Source organism: Danio rerio, chromosome 17 (assembly GCF_052040795.2).
Source record: "Danio rerio strain M-AB ecotype USA chromosome 17, GRCz13ab, whole genome shotgun sequence".
NCBI classification, from domain to species: Eukaryota; Metazoa; Chordata; class Actinopteri; order Cypriniformes; family Danionidae; genus Danio; species Danio rerio.
This window is the reverse complement of record NC_141037.1, coordinates 35,699,510-35,727,078: the sequence shown is the minus strand read 5'-3', so window position 1 is coordinate 35,727,078 and position 27,569 is coordinate 35,699,510. Positions and strand designations below refer to the sequence as shown.

General features: G+C 34.1%; 1 protein-coding gene across 27 annotated transcripts in view; it reads right to left on the bottom strand.

Moving 5' to 3' along the window:
- The window catches only part of gphna (gephyrin a), a 170,532-nt gene that overhangs the window by 30,864 nt on the left and 112,099 nt on the right, over positions 1-27,569 (bottom strand). For 5 of the 27 annotated variants that reach the window (XM_087289152.1, XM_087289158.1, XM_087289160.1 and 2 more), the window contains 3 exons: positions 20,895-20,969; positions 11,130-11,172; positions 10,901-11,038 (listed from right to left, as the gene is read on the bottom strand). In XM_087289152.1, the coding sequence (XP_087145278.1) occupies positions 10,901-11,038; positions 11,130-11,172; positions 20,895-20,969 (256 nt within the window). 27 annotated transcript variants of the gene reach the window in all.

The window sequence follows — 27,569 nt, the reverse complement described above, 5'->3', positions numbered from 1 at the left end:
ATAGTAGTTAAGGACACTCAATATAAAGTGGGACCGTCTCTTTTGATAATGAAAACGTTGGGTTTGAAGTGGTGTTCAAACCTACCAAGACAGAATCATTTTAACTAGGTTCATTAGGTTAACTAGGCAGGTTAGGGTAATTAGGTAAGTTATTGTATAACGATGGTGTGTTCTGAAGACTATCGAAAATAAATATAGCTTAAAGGGGCTTATAATTTGGCCTTTAAGCGTTTTTTTTTTTATTATTATCAAAAAATCCTTTTATTCTAGCCAAAATAAAACAAATAAGACTTTCTCCAGAAGAACAAATATTATCAGACATACTGTGAAATTTCCTTGTTCTGTTAAACACCATTTGGGAAATATTTATAAAAGAAAAAAAAAAATCAAAGGGGTTTAATAATTCTGATTTCAACTGTGTGTGTGTGTGTGTGTGTGTGTGTGTATATATATATATATATATATATATATATATATATATATATATATATATATATATATATATATATATATATATATACATACAGTGTGAAATTCAGATGGACAGGAAGTTAAAATCTGAATGAAAGACATATATGAAAGTCTGTATTTTAATTTAATTTATTGAAATACCATATTTCAAAGTAGATGTAAATAGAGAAAAACTACATATGTTGAGCATGATCCTTATATCATGAAGAGGGCTGAGTTTTCAACTAAACTAAAATATATTTGCCAGTCAGAGGCGATAGATACTGTATAAGCTATTACGCTACATGAAAAAATACTATAGTAAATACTATAGTGTTTGGAAGCATACTATAGATAATTACTTGAATTAATCTGTCGTAATAATTATATTGTTGCTGTGGTATGATACAACTGTTAGTAATAAAAAAATTATTCAATAGGCTTCAATTTTCTACATTATAATAATACACTATCACAATGCACCAGTTTACACTAATTTTACAGCATTTATTACAGTTTATCAGATTCCTATATTCGCTAGCAATCGTTAACAGAGTTGTACACATTATACATTTTACTATGTGGTTCAAAAGCATGTTGAACCACATAGTATTACTAGTTTTTTCCCCATGCGGATATCTTCCAGACATCACGATAATGAAAATAATAACCATTTAGTTTTGTTGCAAAGGTTGCATTTCTTTTTTGTTTAGTCAATGAACTTACCATCAACAAACATTCAGCACTGCTGCGCAAATAGCTGTTAACGTTGCGATTATTTATCCCACCAAAACACTAATAAAGAAATAAATTACTGCAAATCAAGATTTAATACAAAAGCCAAGAATTCACACACAGTTTAAATGCAGTGGTATGAAATGTGGATGAGAGTATGTCCTGAAACACATGTGGCGTTTCCTCTGAACACCAAACACACTTACACTCACACACAAATCAGCAAGATCTCTTGGGGCAGGAACAAGCGCCCTCCCACACATGACAAGAAGAAGAGAAAAGAGAGACAGTAGGCAGACAGAGAAAGAGAAAGAGAAATGAAGAATAGGGCAGAGCCAGAAGGAAAGAGAGAATAAACGGAGTCCAAAAAAAAAGACAGAGGGAGAGAGTGCAAAGCGCTCTTGTAGAGATAAAGCATGAGAAAGGGGAGAGCGAGCTGATGCTAATGAGGCCTCTTCTCGGTTGGAGGCTGATTAGAAAAGACTTATTTCTCTAAAACAGCACATCTGACGAGGCTCTAAATATAGCGCGTGTCTGGATTGGGAGATCAAACAGATGGGTACGGTGTTATCTACACACAGAGATGAGTACACAAGCACGCGTCGCAGAGCGCTGACAACCCAGTCACCGTGAAACTGCAACGATTCCCCGCAGCTACAATACAGCAAGCCCAGATCTGCTCCACACAGCTGAGCACAGGCCCGTAAACAGACCACATGTAAAGCCTGAAGTCCAAACCAAATGCTGTCGTCTCAAATGAACAGTGCTCCTAAATCTGTGCAGTTTGATGGGGATTTTATCTTTGTGCTATCTAACACTCAATTAACTTTAATCGTATACAAATAAATAAAAAAAAGCAAATTAATGTTTATAATACTAACCAGCTGGATATTAAACCTTCTCATAACTTGTAACCCTAAAAAAACATTATTTGTTCTTTGTTTTGTGTATATATATATATATATATATATATCCATACACACAAACATATATATACATATATATATATATATATATATACATATATATATATATATATATATATATATATATATATATATATATACACACACACACAATTTTTTTATTATTCATCATTTATCATTTATTCATTTTCTTGTCGGCTTAGTCCCTTTATTAATCCGGGTTCGCCACAGCGGAATGCACCGCCAACTTATCCAGCAAGTTTTTACGAAGCGGATGCCCTTCCAGCCGCAACCCATCTCTGGGAAACATCCACACACACATTCACACACACTCATAAACTACGGACAATTTAGCCTACCCAATTCACCTGTACCACATGTCTTTGGGCTGTGGGGGAAACCGGAGCACCCGGAGGAAACCCACGCGATGGCAGGGAGAACATGCAAACTCCACACAGAAACGCCAACTGAGCCGAGGTTAGAACCAGCGACCCAGCGACCTTCTTGCTGTGAGGCGACAGCACTACCTACTGCGCCACTGCCTCGCCCATGTGTATATGTATATGTATATTTATATATATATATATATATATATATATATATATATATATATATATATATATATGTATATGTATATATATATATATATATATATATATATATATATATATATATATATATATATATATATATATATATGTATATGTGTATATATATATATATATATATATATATATATATATATATATATATGTATATGTGTGTATATATATATATATGTATATGTGTGTGTGTGTGTGTGTGTGTGTGTGTGTATATATGTATATATATATATATATATATATATATATATATATATATATATATATATATATATATATATATATATATATATATATATATATATATATATATATATATGCAAAATGTTGGCCTGACAATATTTAATTGGATGAACATTTTTTAGTCTTATGCCTTACCTAGAAAATAAAAATACATATAAACACATTTAATTCATTTATTTTAATCATTACTATTGGAATGTGAAGAGACTTTCAACCAGCACAACAAAAAATGTGTCTGAAGACAATCATTACTGCACCTTTAACGATTCATTAAATTTACAACCATCCCTGTAATCTGTCTGTAATGCAATTCTAGTCTTTGCATCACACCAGGCTCTCTTAAAAAATTTATCTAATAATGAAAATGCTAAGATTCTTTTATTCATTCATTTTCTTTTCAGCTTAGTTCCTTTATTAATCTGGGGTCGCCACAGTGGAAATGAATCACATGTTTTACTTCCAGCCGCAAACCCATACGTTCTCATTCACACACATACGGACAATTTAGCTTACCCAATTCACCTACACCACATGTCTTTGGACTAGTGGCGGAAACCGGAGCACCCAGAGAAAACCCACGCAAACGCGGGGAGAACATGTAAACTCCACACAGAAATGCCAACTGACCCAGCCGAGGCTCGAACCAGCGAAAAATGCTATGATTTCAATCCTAAAACAAAACACTGTGGACATTATAGCTTTGCAGAGAGGTGGATTTTATCTGAAGAAAGCCTTATTATGCCCTCAACTGATGACACTGATTTAGTTTTGCCCCTTTAATAAAATTAAATTCTGCCCTCTCATTTTAGTTTTTGCTATTTTTGGTTACATGTGCAATTTAGAGAACAAATTAAAGTATCTTTTTGTTAAAAACTTTGATTGAGAGAGTCATTATGAACATCCCAATCCATTATAAATTTAAAAACACTTCTTTACTTTTCAATAGTTTTTAAATAATAATGTAGTTCAAATTTCAAATTGCCCATCTGAAAATTAGTTTGACTAACTTCAGAAGTGAGCATAAGGGTATTTGCTGCCATCCAGCAATTTAATTACCACTGTTAAAAACTGTAATGGATCCAAATGTCACTACTTTAACTGTGGACGGATACAGCTTTGCACAACAACATCTGCAAACCCACAGGTTATTGGTAATTTATACCGGCGCATTGAAAACTCCTGCTTATAAATCAATATCCAGCCGAACAGACAGTCCCACCTCAGCATCCTGTAAATGGCCAATCTTCTACAAGGCTGAGAGCATTTATACATTTTACATTCATTTTATTAACCGAGGTGACAGAGAGAGGTTTTAAAACAGACAGCCGCTCATAACTTACACCCATCCTGTTGTATGAACAACGCATTTCCAAAAATTTACGAGCGACATTACTTGGCCGGGTGAGGATATTTCCTCTATTTACGCTGATCTGGACCTGCCCTCCTTGTGCTCGCAATGAGCTGAAGATCCATCACTTTTATCTGTCAGCAAACAGCGAAGCTCTACACACTTGTTACTGATAAATAAATTAAAGGCACGGCATTTGAGATGCTGGTGGCTTTTGTGAAAAGAGGCAATGTCGGAACGCTTGTGTGCTGAATGTTTGCTTTAAAAAGCTCAAATTAGTTTGAATGGTTTTGGAAGTGTTGATTTTTGTACGCAAGTGCGCATACAGTACATCTCTAAATGTTGCGTAACACATTGCGAATGATCAGTTCACTGGCTTCTTCTGAAATGCCAACAAAGCACCTCCAATCTAGGCCATTCACTATATAGATATAGCCAAAAATTAACTATTAATGACAACCATGCCATATCCAAATGAGTAAAAGAAGCTATAAAAAAACAACAACAAAAGATTCCAATGAATCACTTGGCTCTAATGAGCTGAATACCAATTTGGCACAGTAGTGTGTAATGTTGAAATATACTTGTGTGGATATTACTTCTGAGTTTCTGACAACTCTGAACTAGCCTGCTTCTTGCTTACAAGTATAAAATCAATGCTTTCTGTACAAGTATGCAAAAGTATACAAATTGTGATTCAGCCATGCTCGGATCAATCCATAACTGTGTCCGAATTCATAGTCTGCATCCCAAGACTGAATGAGTATTGTGCATTGAGGGATGACCCATTTCAAAGAGTCATTTGATTATGTAGTAGAAGGTTCAGGGTTAGGATACGGATAAAAATCAAATGATTCAATCTGTCAATGAGAAATTCCCTGTAACACCAGCAATCCTTTACTATCAGTCATCCATCAAAATTGATAAAACAGCTCTACACACATAATGTAGTTTTCTTCATTATACACTGTAAAAATAATGATTGCTGGCTTAAATTATTTTATTTGAAACAAATTAACTTTTCTAGTCATCTAAGCTTACATAAAATATGAAGTTAAACATGCAGTATAAGTTTAAAAATGTAGTTGAAACTTGATTAACTTATTCAAAATATGTTGAAGACACATAAAAGTAATTAGTGTCTTGACTTTTTGAAATTACATTTACACTGCATTACATTATCATTCTGTACAAGAATCAAGCTATTGCTAGTTTTTTGTTAAATATATGTTTATGAACATCTATTTAAATATATGAAGAGTTCAGATGCAAAAGCCTTTACGTGTCATGTGAATTTTTCTTCAAAATAGAGTATTTTCAGGCTTTCATATTTATGTTGAGTTATTTCCTTTTAAAGGCAATAAAATGACCTATTCAATGCCATAAAATTTAAATTACTGATCCAACACATTGATCTTACACACTTTTTTTTAAAGAAGATCAAATGCTCTTTTGTATCTGAACTCTTAATATATTCTGTCATGTTGTTTTAGATTGACAAATGATTGATTTTGAGAGGCATTAGATAAACAAACACTACTGCTTTTCACACAACACATATAAAATTGAACATAACTATCCGTTAGATAAAATTTCTTTCTCACTACAAGCAAACTGCCCTAATGTTCATTATCAAACCAGTTTGTCATCTTAGAATTATAAGGTTCTATCTGACATTTTTGTCAAAATTACATTATTGACATTCTTTTTAAATGAATACTTATGTACATTATGGGATGTTTTTATAAGTTGCTTACATTTTAAGAATTTTTATTTCAAAACAAACGTTACACACATACTGTTTGCGATAGAATGCTTAAACTATGAAGCTCAATATCTCAAAATCCTTCAAAACGCAGATAGAACTTTATAATTCCAAGGTGACGAACTGTTCAGACAATCTTGGACTGTTAATTAATTTATTTATTGGTGTGTTTTCAAGCCCAGTTGCCCTGTTCACAAGCATAAATATATCCAACTAGGAGAACCTGCTGATCTTCCACCTGGACTAGTTAGATAAGATCTTCATGAGCGCTTAATGATTACAGACAGGTTTGTTGAACTGGTCTATGCTCTACAGAACAAACGATTGTAAGCCAATTACCTGCCAACTTAATTATCTAGCCTAGCTTACATGATCACCTAGTTAAGACTTTAAATTGAAATTTAAGCTGAATACTTATATCTTGAAAAATAAGTTTAAAAAAATATGCTCTGTCAATATGACAAAGGCAAAAGAAATAAGTTATTAGAAACCTGCCGCAAATTATATCTGTGTTCCGAAGGATTTTGAGATATTGAGCTTCAAAGTTTTTGCATACCATAGCAAACAGTATGTGTGTAACATTTGTTTTTAAATAAAAAGCCTTAAAATGTAAACAACTTATTAAAAAGAATCCCATAAATTAATTAAATTGTCATTTATAATAAATATGTCAATAACTAGATAGAACCTTATAATTCTAAGGTAACGAAATTAATTATTAAAACTATTATGATTTAAAATATGTTGAAAAAAACTCCCTTAAACATTATTTGGGAATTATTTAAATCTATAAAATAATTCCAATTTAAGTAATTAATGATTAATCAATGCTACATATTATGTACATAAATCGACAAGTGGTGAAGGGGGGGGGGGGGGTCTCTATGTAAATAAGATTTACAGATATCTTTACCCATGTATAAGGGTGGAACAAATGACAGCAAGATTATATTAAATTAATGGACTGATGCTGATACGGGAGAACCACAAGTTTCCAGTTCCTTAATCTCCCTCTGCTCACAGCCTTTTGCTTTTATTTTGTTTATGTACTGCCAAATCTCACATTTCTTTTCGGTTTGTGACAGTCTCATTAAATTTTCTTTGTCGGAGTGTTTTGTATTGTTTGTATCCTTCAATTAATAAAGATAAGTTCTTCCTGACTGCTTCCACCATGTGTAGCCTATTAAGCATCAAATAAAATAAGTTTAATGTTTTGATTTCAATAACTTGATAATCAGTTCACATGCATTTATCAAGTTATTTTCCCGTGCACCAATGTGAAGGCTTCTGATTGGGTATTACATCATTCAGTGAGACTACAGTGTAAAAAAACTCTTGCTGCATACAATTATTTAGTTGAATCAAATTAGCTTTTATAATTATCTCAACTTACATGAATCAAACGGACTTAAAATATTTTGCATAACTTAAAAATCTTAGTTGAAACCTTATTAAAATAAGTTAAAATAACATAAAAACAATGACAACAATTTGATAAAACTTTTTTTTTTACAGTATACTAATTACGTATAAGACGTGGTGCAAATTTAATTACGAACTACCTAACTGTCGCCAAGCCCTTAGTGTGAACTTTAAGTTTCAGTGTAAACAAGAACTTATAAACAGCTAATGCAGCTCTACCCTGAACCAGTTAATCAAGGTCTTCTTAGGCATACTAGAACTTCCAAATAGGTGTGTTAAGGCAAGCTGAAGCAAAACTCTACAGGACAGTCAGACCAGGACAGAGTTTTTACACCCCTGGGTAAAAGTGTGCCATTTAAAAATGCTTGATTCGAACTTCATGGATGTAGAGAGCCATGGTTTTAAGTGTGTATCTATGAAGGGATCCAGGCCCTGAATTGGGACACAGCATTTGATGAGTTTCTTTTTCCACCCTCTCATCCGCAGTTGCAAACAACTCTCAATCGCCCCCTGTTGGTCTGGAGGTGAAATGACACTGTGGCATGAATGACTACTCCACACATTTCTTGGGCCGGATGAGCATCAGGCATGATCGAAGGTGTGCGCCGGATATGAAGATGCTCGGTAAGGTGCTCACTGACCTGTGCAATACTTTGGCGTGTGGGCAGCATTGGCCAGGGCTCTCCTCTCTGCTTTCGCTTCGGCGCCAGTGCAGAGAGGAATTTTCCGCCAACTTGAGCCATTCTGGCGCCAGATGCCTTTTCGTGGTAGAGGGGCCAAGTCACCTGTATAGGGCCCTGCCAGACGCATTGGGCACATTTCACTAGCGAATGGGCATTGCCAGTTTCCCCCACAACATGGACCGTAATTAACGCCCAGCTGAAATCCCGACACAATTCACATCCACATGCAAGGGTGGCTGCTCTGTGTTAGTGATGGCCATGAAAAACCAAGGAAGAGCCATCAAAAACAATAGCATGGGCTAAACAGCTATAGGTATGCCAGCTATAAAGTAAATAAAAAACTATGGAATGTTATCTAACTCGGAGGGGGATTGGACCACTCGTGATGTTCAAGTGGATCAAGCAACTGTGAGTGACTGAAAATCTTCCAAAAATACTGAGTTTGTGTGTAAATTGACCACAGGACCAGATGATCACAATGGCATCAAAGCTTGAGAGGAGGTCAGCGAGTTAAAAAACAACAGAGGATGGAATGGTGGACAGAATGGATGAAAAGATTAAAGCCAAAGAGATGGAGAGATGATGGGGCGAAAGAAAGAGCGAACAGATGTGTGACAGATGAGGAGCTACAGGCACGAAAGATGAAAAAGCAAAAAGCTGAAAGCCAGCAAAGCAAAGAGCTTGGTGACTATATGCCTTCAGCGCTTACTGGCCTATATACACACAGTACAACAGCCAATGAGAACCCATTTTGGTACCATCTGAGGCACAGCATTTCATGTTGAGTGGATAGTTCACCCAAAAAAAATCATCATCATTGACTCACCCTTGCCCCCTTTCAAAACCAGCATGACTTTGCTTCTTCCGAGGAGAACAAAAGATTTTATTCATGGCCTCTATATAGCGTCTCGCTGAAACAAAAAGCTCTTCACAGTATTTTTTTTTTAAATTTTGAATATAGATTGTATGGCTCTTGACATGTTACTTAAAACCAAAAGATCGGCAAAAACTTTCTTCAAATTGAATTGTGTGTTCCATGGAAGAAAAAAAGTGTAATAGTAACAACATAAGAGTGAATAAATGATGACAGGAATGCTGAGATTTGGGTGTGCAATCCCCCAATTTGTTGACTATTGCCTTAAATGAGTCTGATTGTTTAATACTAAACATGCATGACACTTTAAAATGATCCATTGTTGTTTTTTAATTCTGTTGCTTCTTAATTTTAACTGGTTTATAAACAATGTATAAGGAACCAAACATTTTTCAGAGAATGGAGTAAACTAGAATACCGAAAACAGATTTGTAAAATGCCAATAGTTTATATTACTAGCAAAACTGGCCATTTCAATTTAAGAACTACATATTTTAATCATTTTTAACATGTTACAAGTACCAATTTGTGCTTAAAATGAAATGCATTAATTCTAACTCAATGTACACTCACTAGCCACTTTATTAGGTACACCTGTCCAACTGGTTGTTAACGCAAATTTCTAATCAGCCTATCACATGGCAGCAACTCAATGCATTTAGGCATTTAGATAAGGTCAAGATGATCTGCTGCAGTTCAAATCGAGCATCAGAATAGGGAGGAAAGGTGATTTAAGTGACTTTTAACAAGGCATGATTGTTGGTACCAAGCGGGCTGTTCTGAGTATTCCAGAAACTGCTGATCTAGGATTTTCACGCATGACCATCTCTAGGGTTTACAGAGAATGGACTGAAGAAGAGAAAATATCCAGTGAGCGGCAGTTCTGTGGGCGCAAATGCCTGGTTGATGCTGGAGGTCAGAGGGGAACCAGTTTGATGAGTCTCGATTTCTGTTGCGACCTTCGGATGGTAAGGTCAAAATTTGGCATCAACAACATGAAATCACGGATCCATTCTGCCTTGTATCAATGGTTCAGGCTGGTGGTGGTGGTGTAATGGTGTGGGGGATACATTTTTTGGCACACTTTGGGTCCATTAGTACCAACTGAGCATCATATCAATGCCACAGTCTACCCGAAAATTGTTGTTGACCATGTCCATTCCTTTATGACCACAATGTACCCATCTTCTAACTGCTACTTACAGCAGGATAACACAAAATCATCTCAGACTGGTTTCTTGAACATGACAATGAGTTCACTGTACTGAAATGGCCTTCACAGTCACCAGACTCAATCCAATAGAGCACCTTTGGGATGTGGTAGAAACGGGAGATTCACATCATGGATGTGCAGCCACAAAATCTACAGCAACTGTGTGATGCTATCATGTCAATATGGACCAAAATCTCTGAGGAATATTTCCAGTATCTTGTTGAACCTATGCCACAAGTGATTAAGGCAGTTCTGAAGGCAAAAACGGGTCCAACAAAGTACTAGTAAGCTGCACCTAATAAAGTGGCCGGTGAGTGTACACCTTTTAAAAAGCAGATCTGTAATCCAATCCATTAATAATCCAATGTTCTATTATTAATAATAAGCTACCATTCATAATAGGCTCAATTTACACAGCAAATCTTAATCCACAAAACTCATAATTCCGTGACATTGTACCTTTTTACCCGTTTACAATTACTTCACCAAGTTTGTCTCTTTTTAAATACGTTATACAATATTTTATAAATATGAATCGCTATACTAATTTAAAGCATTATCAACAAAAAGAACGTTTGACATTCATAAACTATGAATATTATCTTTCATGTGGATGATATATGAGCAACAGAGTCTTACCTCTGTAGTTGATGATTTCAGTACCCAGGACAGGAGTCATCTCCAGCACAGTGATGAAGGCCTTGTCCATAGAAGTAAGGGGAAACGGGGACATGCGGTGTCTCCGAGCTACCTTGGTGATGTCTACAGCGCTGTGACCTGAGATAAAGTAGGAGAGAGAGAGAACTTAAACATGCTCTCAGATCCGCAAACGTGTGCAAAGAGTGAAAATGGCCAATCGGTCACCCACTTGCTCTCAGGATATTCTCCTTGCTGCTGCATCGTGACTGCACCTACAGATATAGAGAGAGAGACAGAATGAGAGGGAATGAGGCAGAGAGAGAGAAAGGAATTGGGGAAAAGAAAGACAAAAAAAGAGAGACATGAAGAGAGTTAGAGCACAAAAGGAGCCCCATCCTCCGTCCAGGAGAGTTAGCATTCCACTGACAGGATTCATAAAGATCAGAATGATCATCTACACATTCAGACGAAACAACCAAAAGAAACTAGCTTGAAAATGAACCAAATGAAAACAACATTTTCAGTCCTACTGCCATTATTATCATTATCATCATGGTCTTGAAATAATGCTATAGCGAGTGTGGAAAGTTGTAACTTTATGATGCCCAAAACAACTAATTTCTTGAAAAGTATCTGATGCAACAGACATTAAAGTCAACATGAAATGTTTTAATCTTTTATGTGATGCATTTTAGAGCATCCAACAACAGTCTGAAGTGAAAATCAATGGTTCCACAGGACATTTATATATAAATATTTTTTTTTTATTTTTATTTTTTTTTTTTGCATAATTGTGATGCGGACAATGATATAATGCACCAGGAATTGTCTTGGGTCACAATAATTGGCCTTCAATATCCATAATTATACAGTTGAAGTCATTATGTGATTTTTTTCCCTTTATCAAATATTTCCCCAAGTGATGTTTAATAGAGCAAGAAATTTTCCACAGTATTTCAGATAATATTTTTTCTTCTTGAGAAAGTCCTATTTGTTTTATTTCTGCTAGAAAAAAAAAATCAGTTTTTAATTCAGTTTTCATTCATTTAAACCATTTTAAGGCCAATATTATTAAGTCTACAAAACAAACCATCATTATACAAAGACTTGTCTAATTACTCTAACTTTACCTAGTTAACCTAGTTAAGCCTTTAAATGTTACTTTAAGCTGGATACTAGTATCTTGGAAAACATTTAATAAAATATTACGTACTGTCATCATGGAAAGGTTATTCCATGTAAGGAGTTATAAGGAGTTTCATGTATTACTCCATATAAGGAGTTATGAGAAATGAGTTATTAAAACTATTATGTTTAGAAATGCATTTAAAAAAACTCACCATTAAACAGAAGTTGGGGAAAAGTAAACAGTGATGCTAATAATTCAGAAGGGCTAATAATTCTGACTTTAACTGTATACATATTTTTAATTCAACAGTCTACATGCATCAGTTGACTTTTAACAAACATACAGTATGTGGCAAATTTCACAATATGCACGTTAAATAAAATATACATTTACTCAAATCTTATGCCTCTTAAGGGTGGTTCTGAATAAATGTATTGGCCCAATCCCAATTCTATTTTTTTACCCTACCCCTTGGCCCTTGAAACAGAGTGTCAAAGGGGAAAGGCTTCAAATTTTAGCCCTAAGAAATGGGACAGCACTACAACAACAGCACACGTCATCATATGTCTTTGCGATCTCTTGCTTCGTATGATTTTGATGATGGCGACTGCTGTATTTATTCCAGCTGCGTTTTTTTTTTTTTTTTGGTATTTATCTTTATGAAATCATTGAAGGCAACGATGTCATGTTATCATAATTATATAACGCGGCAATAAGCTCAAAAATGTACTTAGCAGGGTTTTTTTTTTCTTTTTTTTTTAAATGACGATAAAACACGAATGTGGTTATGAATATATTAAAATGTGCTTGTTTGCTGTAAAACTTCGTAATAATGAAGTATTTCGTAAAAATACTAATTTGTGCATCTCCTTACTTCTGTGTGCAGCCATGTTGCCGTTGTAGCTGGTATAATAAGGGAAATTTTATAATTTTAGAATTTTTATATATCCTGCAATTTTTGGAGCTTGGACATTAAAGGTCAAGTTCAACCTTAGAAGCATCTCAGCTTATGTTAGTAGTGATCTTAAAATATTTTCTTAATTTACATGAAATCAGACAAAATGTTCATTCAATGTTCATAGTAAGCAAATAAATAATATCACAAATGTTGATATTTGAAAAATTAAAGTGTCTACCCTAAGTATATAAAACCTCTTTTGCAAATTTGATTTGATGAACGTCATCTATATTTGCACATTTGTGGTGTCATTAATAAGATGCGCCTTTTACATTTTATTATTATTATTATTATTTTATTTTTTATTTTTTTGCATGTGATGAATGTATACTCTCTATGTTTTAGATCACATTCCACTCCTGGCTGTACCAAATTTGGACAATTGAATAAATATGGTATGGCATGTTCTTGACCTGTTGACCTCCTGTTTCTTAGTCAGTGTATTTAGGGAAATGTTCCAATGTTTTAATGACCAGTAATTTAATTAATTGCTTGGCCATTTTATAAACATTGTGCATTGCAATACCCCCTTCTTCTTATTTTTCTTTTCTTCTGTATTTGGTGCCACTTAAAATTTCATCTTGTGCATTTACACAAGTACAGGTATTTTAATAGGTAATTAGAAAAATGCATTACTATTATTTAATTTAGAACACAGTATTATACTGTAGGATTACGGTTCACCGCTGGAAACCCTGCTGCCAGGATTTTACCGTTAAATTATAAGAAAATTTTCTACAGTGTATACAGGAAAAATAAAAGATTTCATGTTGACTTTAACAGCTTAAAACTCCATATGATGAAACTCTCTTCAATCACTCCCACCCATTCGGTTTAATTTTGCCCCCTTTGAACCCGCATTTCTGTGCCATGAACATTTTAAGATAATAATAATAATAGCAAATTTGATTATACATTCAGCTGTAACTGTGGAATCTACCAATACAAAGTATCATAAAGTAAGGAGTTCCCTTAGGCCAAGAGTAATGGTATGACAGGGCAATCGAATTCCATGCAAATAAATACACATTGACTTGAGGCTAGAAGTTGACAGAATATTAACTCTTTGATTTACTGCATGAAAGTGTTAAAAAGAGCCCTTTTATGTGTCCTTCGTGCTGAGACGCAATGCCCCTGGCCTATAGGGGGAGACAAACAAGCAAGTCCCAAATCTTTTTCTACTCACGATCCAGTTACAACAGACTAGCACCAACACGACAAAAATCAATGATCGACACAGAGCAAAGAGTTAGAGAAAGACAGGAAGAGGAAGAAAACGATGAGGCGCAGCTCACATACAGCAAACAGCAAGAAAAACACTGCATCTAAATGGAGATCGAACTTAAAAAGAACAGAAAATAACGGGAGAAAAAAGATCTAAGAAACAGAACTCAATGTCCACAAGAGACTCCAACACACCAAACGGCTAATAAAACAAAGAGAGCATTAGAAAAAGAGCGACGTCTACAGACAAGATAATGAGAGAGAAGGAAAGAAACAGAGACGAGGAGAGAGAAGGAGAGTGTAAAAAGCAAGGAGTTTGGACTCCTGACGCAAAGCAGAGTTTGCGGATGGAAGCAGCTCCTTTTTTTTTTTTTTTTTGATTTTGTTTTTGCGTGGGTTGGGAATAGTTACTCGCGAGTCGAAGGTCCTATGGTTCCTGCGATCATCTTTGAGCCCCTCCAGCCTAGAGTGGAGCTTTGGCAATGAACAGAAACAAAAGGGTTTACAACAGACAGAGCAAAGGAGAAGCTTTGGGAGACCAAAAAAAGAAAACCGAATGAATTTTTTTGCTTGGTTGTTTTTTTTTTTTTTTAAAGGCTCTCTAAGACAGCGATCGCTTAGTTTTACACACAACAAGCTGACATGACAACAAATGAGAGGTGAAGAGACATCTGACTGGACGCCATTAGGTCCTGGTGTTAATGTTTAGATGGGATTTATGCCGTCCAGCCAGGAAAATACAGTAGCAAAGGTTAGCAAGGAAGAGGCACAATGTCACAATCAGCAAAAATCACAACGGCACACTTCTGTTGCTGTGATAATTCAGAGGACACCCGAGAAAACACTACTACTGCCGGTGGGGAGTGTCAGAGTGCTGATGGCCACCTGAGTTTGTGTGTATTACATTATTATACAGTATTTGAGGATTGAAGGGATCGTGAATGTTACAACATGCACACACATGTGAGAGATTAAAGATGGAGAATGTATGAAGATGAAAACATGAGAGCTGGTTATATGATTTCAGGGCTGCAGTAGCCAAAACGCTATTTATTATGTTGGGTTCTCACCAAATATGGAGCACTTGCTCTAGTTAACTCACAGGATGTTTTTCACCTTAAGCTAATTTTCCACTGGAGTTGAATAATTTGACCTTGTGTGGAAGATGTGACTGAGTTTCTGCTCAAAATTGCTGCACATCATTTACACTGCCCGGCAGAAGTTGCTTATCTTTGCGGATTTGCATTGACTTTGTTTAATCTACTCACGTGAATACTCATTTTTGCTTTTGGTTTGAACTCAGCATTATGGTTGGTTAAATATTCTTAACTGAGAAAATAGTTTATGCCATTTACTTTCAACATAAAAAAGAGAAATTCTAGCAATTCATATCAATACTTATAAGCAAAATTATTTTTATCCCTGTTACACATAATGCTGAAGAATACATGACCCATATTTCTTAAAGTTAATGAAATAAGGCAACTGGAATAAAAGTTAACAATTGTACTTTTATTTTACATCTGTACATAAACACTACCTGACAAAAGTCTTGTTGTCGATACCAGATATAAGAAAACCATATAATAACTTGACTTCTAGTTGATCATTTGGAAAAGTGGCAGAAGGCTGAATTTTCTGATGAATCATCTGTTGATCTGCATCCCAGATATCACAAATATGACAAAAGACCTAATGGAACCCACATGGACTCAATATTCTCACTAAAATCAGTCTAGTTTGGTGAAGGAAAAGTCATGGTTTGGGCATGTGAGAGATCTGCAGAGTGGATGGCAACACCAATAGCCTGAGGTATCAAGACATTTGTGCTGCCTATTATATTTTCAATCCACAGAAGGCAAAATTCTTCAGCAGGATAGCGCTCCTTCTCATACTTCACCTTCCACATTAAAGATCTTGAGAGCAAAGAAGGTCAAGGACTGGCCAGCCCATTCACCAGACATGAACATTATTGAGCATGTCTGGGGTAAGATGGAGGCATTGAAAATGAATCCAAAGAATCTTGATAAACTCTGGAGGTCCTGCAAGAACGCTTTCTTTGCCATTCCAGATGACTAAGAATAAGTTATTTGAGTAATTGCATAGATGTATGGATGCAGTCGTCCAAGCTCATGCGAGTCATACACAATATTAATTCTTTTTCCACTACAGCATGACTTTATATTCTATACTGTACATTATTTCTGTTAAGTGACAAGACTTTTGTCTAAGCAAAGTCAGATGTTACCGTCCTAATTAAATAATTAAAAATCAAGGAATGATCATATTTTATTTTGGTAAAATAAGCGTAATCTAGAGGCCTTTGCCTTTCATATAAGCCACTTCTGTCATCGAATGATCAACTATGAGTCAAGTTATTATTTGTTGTTCCTAAATCTTGAATAAGACTTCTGTTGGGTTGTGTATATAAAATGAATGCACTATATTATGATAAATAAAAAAGTAGAAAAAAATACAATTATATCTCATTATTTAATGTTTCAAATCTTGTATTGCATCAGTTATGAACATAGTGAGAGTTAAAACAAATTGTCCTATTACTTCACAGAGCATCTGTTAACTGATATTATTCAATTTGATCTGTATTATGTATTAGTAAAAACATGAGATTAATAAATCCTGCATACTACAATCCTAGTTCCCACGCATTCACGAACAGCACATTTGAGGACATTTTAAAGCATCATTAATTTTAAATCAAGCACCTTTGCGATTCATACCTCAGCATACGAAAGTCTTAAGTTATACTTAACATGTCACTTTTATTAAAAATTTACAGAAAAAAATACAAAAATAATTTTAAACCATTAAAAAAAAGGATGTTTAAAGAACTTTAAGAAAATTTGTTGAATTCTATACTGGTGATATTCAAACGCGGATTCTAAAATAGAGATAAAATGTGCATTATTTGTCAGTGTTGCTGTACAAGATTTAAATTTAAGATTTCTAATTTAAGATTTTTTTTCAGATATTTTATTCTGTTTGTTTTTTATTTGAGTACAATTGTTGAAATAAAACCATAAACAAATAATTAAAACAAGCCTTCAAGGACCTGTTTGTTTTAAGTACTTTCAAGGCCTTGTTATATAATGTAATGTGTATTTATACAGCATATTCATTGTGTTTGGGCATATACCCAAAGCGCTTCACAATCATGAAGGCAGTCGTTCCACACCACCACCAGTGTGCAGCATCCACTTGGATGATGCAACAGCAGCCACAGGACAACAGTGCCAGTGCGCTCATCACACCAGCTATGACAGAGTGGAGAGACAGTGATAGAGACAAATCTGTAGATGAGGATTATTGAGAGGCCATGATGGGTAAGGGCCATAGCCCTACTCTTTACGAGAAGTGCCATGGGATATTTGATGACCACAGAGAGTCAGGACCTCGGCTTAACGTCTCATCTGAAAGACTGCCTTTGAATCCATGTCTGAAATAAAAGTACTTTTAAGAAGCGTGGGAACCCTGTATTATTCACAGTTTTACAATAACTAATGTGGTTAACTAATCCTAAAACTTGTGTAAAAATAAATAAATAAACAAAATAAATAAAGATTAATTGCATTAACTAAAATACTGTACAATTAATTGTGATCATGTGTATTACATATTCAGTTTATAGACATGTATGAGTATTCAATACAACACTTTGGGTCATTTCTGCAGATTATTTGAACAACTTTATCATCAGTTTATGTTTCAAAAAACTTCAATTGATGCTGCTCACTAGCAGAATTCTGCAAACCAGACATTTTTGAACAAAGTTGTGTACATTAAGGCAAGGAAAACTGTACATCTGCACTTTTTTGTATTCCTCCCCTTTTTCTATTTGTCCATCTAAGCTTCTTTCATCTATCAACAGACAGAATGAGCCCTGAATAAGGATGAGAGGCAACCAGTGATCACAAGGAGGACTGAAAAAAATGGATGGAGGCAATGAACGCAATGCAGAGCCATCAGGTCTCTTTAAATCAGAGGCGGACTAAAGAAGTCAGTGGACTGAAAACATGTGCTCACAAACACGCAAAGGATGGAGAATGATGTGTCAGCACACGGCCAGATGAGAGTTAATCCCCCAAGCGGTGAAATGAAGATGGAGTAATTGGGAAACAGCAATGAGGAATGAATTATTAACAAGTGAGTGTCAGGCCCAATAAGAGGAACTCCGCTCTGTGATTAACCAATCAGAAATGATTGATAAGACAGTACGGGGACTAACAGCTGTAGTGCTGGTGAGCCATTTTATTTGCTCAGAGAGAGAGAGAGAGAGAGAGAGAGAGAGAGAGAGAGAGAGAGAGAGAGAGAGAGAAGGAGAGAGAGACAGAGAGAGACAGAGGCTCTGTTCCAATACCTAGGGAGCTTCCTACCAAGACAGCATTACAGACCATTTCAATGTAGTCATGTCATTGGCCCATGAACCTTTCCTGCTTGTTATCAAACTATTTCATAACTGTAACAAGAGGCAATTCAATCATAACTTAATTTCAAAACGGCTAACATATCATTATATACCAATATGTGGACCGTTTTGGAGTTCCTGAAGCTATAGAAATTAAAAATGTGAAACAGGAAATATGTTGGGACCATTGTTTTTGTTTACATCCTCCAAAATGGTCTATAAGGCTTCATAAAGACAAACGCTATTTCAAAAGGGAGGTAAAATAATCATGTAGGTCTATTAGTTCATTAATATAATAAAACAAAATATCAATGTTTTAACTTCAAAACAGTTAATTAATAAATACATTTGTTATTTTGTCAGAAATATTTCATAGAAATGTTATCGCCTTTGTTTGTAACTATATTTATATTTAGAAATATATAGCAAAATAGTAAAATGTTTTAATATTTATTTTTTAGGGGGGTTCACCTTTAATTGGGACAGTGGAGGTTACAGATAATAAAGTATTGGGAGCAGAGACATTGGAAACGTCGGCAAAGGACCTCAAGCTGGGAATCTAAATCAGGTCGCCATGAGCCCCATGGTGCCATATATTGGCGCCTTTAACCACTAGGCTATTGTTTTTTTCTTATTATTTATTATTATTGGTACTTGATTTATTTACATTTTTCCCCTGCATGGATGGGGTGATAGGAGGGAAATTGAGATGTAAAATGTTTACTGTGCTTACATGATTGCTATATACTGTGTAACCCGTGGTAATATGTAAACTGAAAATATGTACAAATATTATTTAAAAAAAAAAAAGAATAGAAAAAGAATTCAGTCAAATATAACAATCTCTGAATAGGTTAATATCACAATCTCCTTCGCAGACTTGCAAACCTGATTTAATATATTTTACTTGATTTAATAGACTTGCTTTTGATATTCAATAGTACAAAATGCTGTCTTATTATATTTGTTTTAATTATATCTTATATGTTTAATTAAGTTAAATTTTTGTTTTTAATACAGTAAAGCACTTTGGGCAGCCTCTTTGTTGTAATAAGGTACAATATGAATCAAGTTTGATTGATTGATAATTTTAAAAAGGATATATATTAATTAGAGATGGGGTGATAAAAAGAATATTGGGGTGTACAATGTTTGCTGTGCTTACATGATTGATATACATTATCCGAAAAAAGTCTTGTTGTTGATGCCAAATATAAGAGCAACAAATAATAACTTTAATTCTAGTTGATCATTTGGAAAAATGGAGTGGTTGGATCTGCAAAGGGGTTGGCAACATCAATAGTCTGAGGAATCAAGATATTTGTGCTGCCCATTACATTACAAAGCACAGGAAAAGGGAAATTCTTCAGCAGGATAGCTCTCCTGCTCATACATCAGCCTCCCCATCAAAGTTCCAGCAAAGAATATCAGGGTATTCCATGAATGGCCAGCCCAGTCACAAGGGGTAAAATGAAGAAGGAGGCATTGAAGATGAATACAACGAATCTTGATGATCTCTGGGAGTCCTGCAAGAATGCTTTGCCATTCCAGATAACTTTATTAATAAGTTATTTCAGTTATTGCAGAGATGAATGGATGCAGTCTTCTAAGCTCATGGAAGTCATACACAATATTAAATCTTTTTCCACTGCGCCATGACTTGATTCAATATACTGATTCTATTATATACTGATATTCATCATTCAATACTGTGCATTATTTCTGTTAAGTGACAAGTTTTTGTTACTGTCCTAATTAATTAATTAAAAATGAAGGCATGGTCATATTTTGTTTGGGTAAAATAAGTGTAATCTAGAGGTCTTTGCCTTTCATATAAGCCACTTCTGATACCAAATGATCAATTAGAAATCAAGTTATTATTTGTTGTTCCTAAAACTTGGATAGGCAACAAGACTTTTTTCAGGTAACCTGTAGTAATACGCAAACTGCCAAAGAAATATTAAATATGTTGTTAAAAATATATTTAGCCAAATCTGAAGCAAGGTAGATCACCAGAATTTGGAAAAGAACAAAGAGAGAGAGATAGAGAGAGAGAGAGAGAGAGAGAGAGAGAGAGAGAGAGAGAGAGAGATTCAGACAAGAAGTCGAAGCTATAGCAAAACAAATTGGCCTGCTGTACATGATCATGGGCCACGTGCAACACTCTGAGGGAAGACTCCATTCTATGTGTGTGTATGTGTGACTGACTGAGTGCTGGTTAATGTGAAGAGTAGGGCAGAAAGGGTGGTCTGTTTACCTGGTCCAAGGTAGAGTACCTTGACTTGTGCGAGATGACATCATCCAGGTGAGCCCTGAACTCTCTCCGTGAGGCCTGGAGGAAGCCATAGGACAGTAACTCACCTCAAACACACACGTTCGCGCACTTACATTCACACTCTCAGCTAACACTGATGTGGAGGACATGAGGGGGAATAAGGCTGAAAGTCATAAGAGCAAAATAATCCCACTACTACTACGCAACTGAAGAGGAGCAAAGCAGCTGCAGCATAAATCTGATCTACAACAAAACAAGCTAGTTTCTGTATGCCCTCCAACTTTGGTGAAACTAGAAGCGTTGCAGAACAGTACAACATCATGAGAGATAAAAAAAAAAGTCTTAAAGGGACAGTGCGACCAAAATTGAAAATCAAATCCTTGTTTAGTCACACTGTACTTGTTTCAAACCCTTTAGGAGGAGTTTCTTTCTTATCTTCACCAAAAAGAAAAATTTTGAAGAATGTTGGAAAACTGGTAGCCATCGATTCCCATGGTAATTTTATTCCTATAATGGGTGTCAATGGCCACCGGTTTTCAACATTATTCAAAATATCTTCTTTTGTTTTCAACATGAAAAGATGCCTGAAGCACTCAATTTCATTTGTAGGTGAACTATGCTTTTAAGTCTTGAAAGGTGTTCATTTGGTGGCTATTAAAGCTGCGGTAAGCAATTCAGCCGCCATTCACCTTTTTGCCATAATCTTACATCATGTTTACTGTTAATGTAAAGTAAGGCTTATGAACAGATCTGTTCAGGGTTAAATGACACGTTATGCATAATTCTGTAATGTGCATAATTTTATAATATGCAATTTCATTAACTTTTAATATTACAGTAAATGCATGGAAAATAAAGTGCAAAGTGAAGTTTAAAAACTTTTTGAAATAATAAAGCTTGTCAAAAATGGATAAAATATGATAGCTATTATATACTTTTTACAACATTTTACAATTTTTTTTTTAAAGCTTATAGTTTATTAGTAACAATAACAATATTAAATGTTTATTATTTATTCTTCTAATCATAATTATTATTATTGATGATAATAATAATAATAATAATTATTATTATTATTACTATTATTATTATAGATATTGTCAGACAGTTGAGTCATATAATAATAATAATAAGAAGAAGAAGAAGAAGAAGAAGAATACGAATAACAATAGTAATAGCAATAATAATAATAATAATAATAAAATATAATAATAATTATTATTATATTTTAATAACAATATTATTATTATTATTATTATTATTATTATTGACTGTCAATTGTCTAACTTGTTAAATTGACAGTCATACAATATTAATAATAACAATAATAATAATAATAATAATAATAATAACAATAATAATAATTATTATTATTATTATCATTATGATATCGATGATGATGATGATTATTATTATTATTATTATTATTATTATTATTATTATTATTATTATTATGTTTACTGCTATTATTATTATATGACTGTCAATTGTCTAACATTATCTATAATAATAATAATAATTATTATTATTATTATATTTTTAATATTATTATTGTTGTTATTATAATAATACTATTATTATTATTTTTTTATGATTGTCAATTGTCTAACATTATCTATAATAATAATAATAATCATCATCATCATCATCATATTTAATCCATTTAATTTTAAGTGGAAGTAACATTTAAAAACATTGCTTACTGCAGCTTTCTTTTTATATAGAAATTATGAAATTCTACACTTTATCTTGAACATTTATCCAATTGACAAATCTCATTACTTTATCCTTATATATGGTAAAGAAGCTCATAGCCGATGAGAATCTAATGAACTGAATCACACACACAATCCTCACACTCCAACACACCAACAAACTATGAGGCTCTACTGAAGGTGAAAAAATGAATTGCTCCGCATGGATGAGCTTGTGCACGTGTGAGATGAGTGAGTAATGATTGGCCAGGTCTCTGAGAGGGGCGTGGTTAATCACAGGGTGATGTTGAGCAATGATTGTCAGGGTCTCGGAGAGGGGGCGTGGTTAAACGCAGGGTGACGGGCGGTGCTGTGTTAAAACATGCTGTACCTCTGTGACACTATAAGTGGATGAGCAGGAGGTGAGCCGGGCCTGGTGCAGGGAGAGAGGGAACAGGGAAGACCAGGGTTAACACGGCAGCCATGAGCAGGGCAAACACATACAAACAGCATTTGTAAAGCGAGTGCTGGGCCGGACTTCTAGAGAGTAACATTCAAGAAAGGATGCAGAAAAAAAAAAAATCACTGCCAGATTGACAACTGCGCACATTTCTAAAGTGAGACGCTTGCAAGACTGCTACACAAAAGGAGAAAATAATTAGTGTTTTTTTTAAGTTATGAAAGTGAATCAGATAAAAATAGAAGAACAGAAAAGAAGAGAATAGAACAAAACTAAATTTAAAATAGCAGGAATAGAATAGAAGGAATACAAACAAACAAAAACAAAGGAAGGCAATATAAATGATAGGAGAAAAGGAAATACACAAAGCAAAACAAAAAAAAACTACGAAACAAGTAAAAAAGAAAGAAAAAAAAGTTAACAAAAACGTAATAAAGCCAAGGCAAAATACAAACAAAAAATATATAATTTAATACATAACTAAATTAAATAAAACAAAGCTAAATAAAATAAAAGTAAATAAAACAAAACAAACAAAACTAAACTAAAAAACTAAACAACAATAAACCTAAATAACAAAACTGACCAAAAACAAATAAAACCAAACCAAACCAAACCAAATCAAATCAAATCAAATCAAAACAAAACAGGTTTGCAGAAAATAAAGATAAGGCTGCATGGTAAATTTCGGCCTATTCATTAGAATAACCAAATCAATGAATAACTAAAATTAAACTAAAATAAAATATATTATAAAATACAGCATGGACTGATGTAAATATAAAAAATAAATGCAAAGTTAGTGTAAAATACAAGAATCAATCAGGCCTACGGTAAACCACTAAATGTCCTTGATTTGATTCCTTGCACTATTCTTTAACAACACACACACACACACACACACACTAATGATTAAATTAAATGCAGAGGCCCTGCCAGATGCAATATGTATCTCCTCCACCACTGTCACACACCTGTCAGATTCAATGACAGGGCTATGTAGTAATGGCCTGTTCTCTCCTTCAGCTGACCTTCAATCTCCTCTCCATTCATCAATCGAACAGAGAGAGGAGGTGGAGGTGCAGTGGGCTCGGGGTAAAGGGTCATCCGGCTGTCAATGTCCATTTATTACACTTCCAGAGAGGGCAAGCAGGTAAACTGTCTCTTAGACCAACACACACACACACACTAAATAATTTCCTTTATTGTTAAAATAGGTAATGCACAATATATCGTTTCAGCATCGATATCACAATGTGCACATCCCCAATAGTCACATTGCAGGATCTGCAATGTTGAGGTATGATTATAGTTAACTAGGAGAAACAGACACATGAGAATTGTGTAGTTTTTGTAGAGTTTAACTATAATACAGTAAAAGTTTTTCATTTGCATGTGTTTTTAAGGCCTGACAGTGTTCAAAGTATTGAGAAATTATTTTTTACTTTACACAAGAAATTTTACCATTTGTATCTTTAACAAAGAATAATTTTATTGAATTATTCAAACAGCAAAGACTTTTGCAGTGTCATTTTACATTTGATTATTCAAATTCTGAAGCTGACGACTATTTGACTGCCCTGAATACCCAAAAAACACTTTTTATTTTGTTTTTTGACATTTTATGAATGATTCACTTCATTACAAAATCATTTCACTCAAAATAAATTCTAAAATTCTTTTTAGATAGCAGTTTTCAAGTCATCTGGTAAAATTTTCACAGTATGTCTGATAATATTTTTTTCTTCTGGAGAAAGCTAGAATAAAAGCAGTTTTTAATTTTTCGAAAACCATTTGAGGTCAAAATTATTAGCCCCTTTAAGCTATATATTTTTAGCTATATTACCTATATTTCTAGCTACATAAGCTACAGTCTACTGAACAAACCATCATTATACAATACCTTGCCTATGTACTGTATATATCCCATCAATATCACTATATTTATAGCAGAAAATCAAAACATCGTAATGTCAGATTTGCATAGTACAGCCACAAGCAGTAGCATAACAACAAAAACAAACCAAACAGAGCAAAAACAAACCAAACTCAACACAAAGAAGTGAAACAAAAACAAAATTATAACAAAATAAAACATAAGTAAAATTCAACAAAAATCTAAGCAAATAAAACAAGATAAATGAATAAAATAAAATTAATCAAAACTTCAAAAAGCAAAGCAAAAACAAAACTGAAAAAGTTAAATGAAAATAAAACAACACATAACACAAATAATTAAATTAAATAAAAAAAATGAAACAAAACAAAACCACAAAAAGCAAACCAACAAAACAAACAAATCAAGATAAAACTGATCAGAAAAAAGTAGAGCAAAGCAGAAAACAAACCATAGGTCAACACAAAAAGGTAATACAAAAACATAACAACAAAATAAAATTAAACCAAAATAAAACAAAAATAAACAACAAAGCAAATAAAATAACAAAAAATAAACAAAAAAAAGTAAAACAACAAAAAAGAACAGAAAAAAAAACAAAATGCCAACAAAAAAATAAACAAAGCAAATAAAAGACTAAAACAACACATAATACAAAAAAACAAACAAAACAGAGAAGAAAGTAGAGCAAAGCAGAAAAAAACATAACTCAACACAAAAAATAAAACTAAATAATAACAACAAAATAAAACAAAAGCACAATTAAACAAAAATAAAAAAGCAAATAAACAAAAAACAAGAAAAAGAATCCAAACTACAAAAAGCAAAAAAAGTTCAACACATTAAACCAGAACAGAAAACAAAACAAATAAAAAGCAAAACATTAAACTAGAACATAAAAACAAAACAAAAAAAGAAAAAAAAAAGCAAATAAAGTAATAAAACAGCACATTACACTAAAAAGTAAATTGAATAAAAAGAAAATTATTTTACTGTTCTTGTTCTTTTCGGTTATAAAACATGTGACAATATTTCAGTATAAACACCCTTGTTTAATTACAGTATTTTATTTTTATTTCCTCCATGTGTGTTTATGTAAGCCCCTGCAGGCAGTTCACCCTCACCATGCAAACACACACACACACACACACACACACACACACACACACCACTGAACACAGCATACACTTGCCTCAGTGAACACACAACACACTCACTGTCCCCCGAGCGGTCACACAACTCCAGCCAGTGAAGCGCAGGGTGAGCTTCAATCTTAGTCTTTCTGCCTCTGTCTCATACTGCCGTTATTTCATTTCATCATACATCATCTCACACACCAGAGATTAAGTGCTTTGATACTATCATGAAACTAGTGCCATAAAGTGCTGTTCTTATCATCTGCGGCTGTTATCTGTAGAGAAATTCATCAAAGTACTGTGACATTTGAATAACAACAAATATTTGCTTACTATAATACAACAGGGATGCAAAAATTCACTCAACTAATAATTAAACACTGGTTTTTATGGTATTAAATAATTAAATACTGGTTCAATGGTTTCAGAGTTTTCTATTTTATATAGTTTACAATGATACAGTCCATTTCATGTATATTGGTTCATTTTCAAGATAGAATCAACCATTGCAAACTCAAGCAAAGTACAGATGACGTCAGACATGACACTATAGTTGCGTCCCAAATTGTATACTTATGCACTATTTTACACCATGTTGCAGTAAAAATAGTGTAAATAGTGCGTTCACACTGAAAACTCTAAAAAGAATAAGTGCACTTTAATTACCCGGATGATGCACTTATTCAACCGGTAAAATGAAGTGTGTAATGGTGGACACTTCACACACTTAACGACTGCAGCTTTGCTCACGTAGCTGAAGGGACGAAGCTGTCTGGTGCACATGTTGGTTAGCTTTATTTATTGTGGATTGTGAAAGCATAATTCTACTACGAGAATGATTATAGCGCCTCCTGATGGTGAATGTGGTTATACTCATGGCAGGTATTATTTGGTACTTTTGTCATTTATTTCACTAATTTGGCAACCATCAAACGTCATCTGGGAAACTGCTTGAATTTCTGCTTAGTAAAAAAAACATCAGTGCTCCATTTGGGACGACACTACATACATATACATACTGTTGAGTGTGTAAGTGCATGAGTACATAGTGCATGAATGCATAGTGTATAGTGTGCCATTTGGGACGCAGCTTATGTCCTGCGCATGCTCGAGCTGGAAAGCAAAAAAAATATATAAGATAAGATAAGATAAGATGATAAGATAAGATAAGATAAGATAAGATAAGATAAGATAAGATAAGATAAGATAAGATAAGATAAGATAAGATAATATAAGATAAGATAAGATAAGATAAGATAAGATAAGATAAGATAAGATAAGATAAGATAAGGCGACGCGTTGGCGCAGTAGGTAAAGCTGTCGCCTCACAGCAAAAAAGTCGCTGGTTCGAGCCTCGGCTGGGTCAGTTGACACATCTGTGTGGAGTTTGTATGTTCTCCCCGTGTTCGCGTGGGTTTCTCTCGGTGCTCCGGTTTCCCCTAGATGCGTTTTAGGTGAATAGGGTAGGCT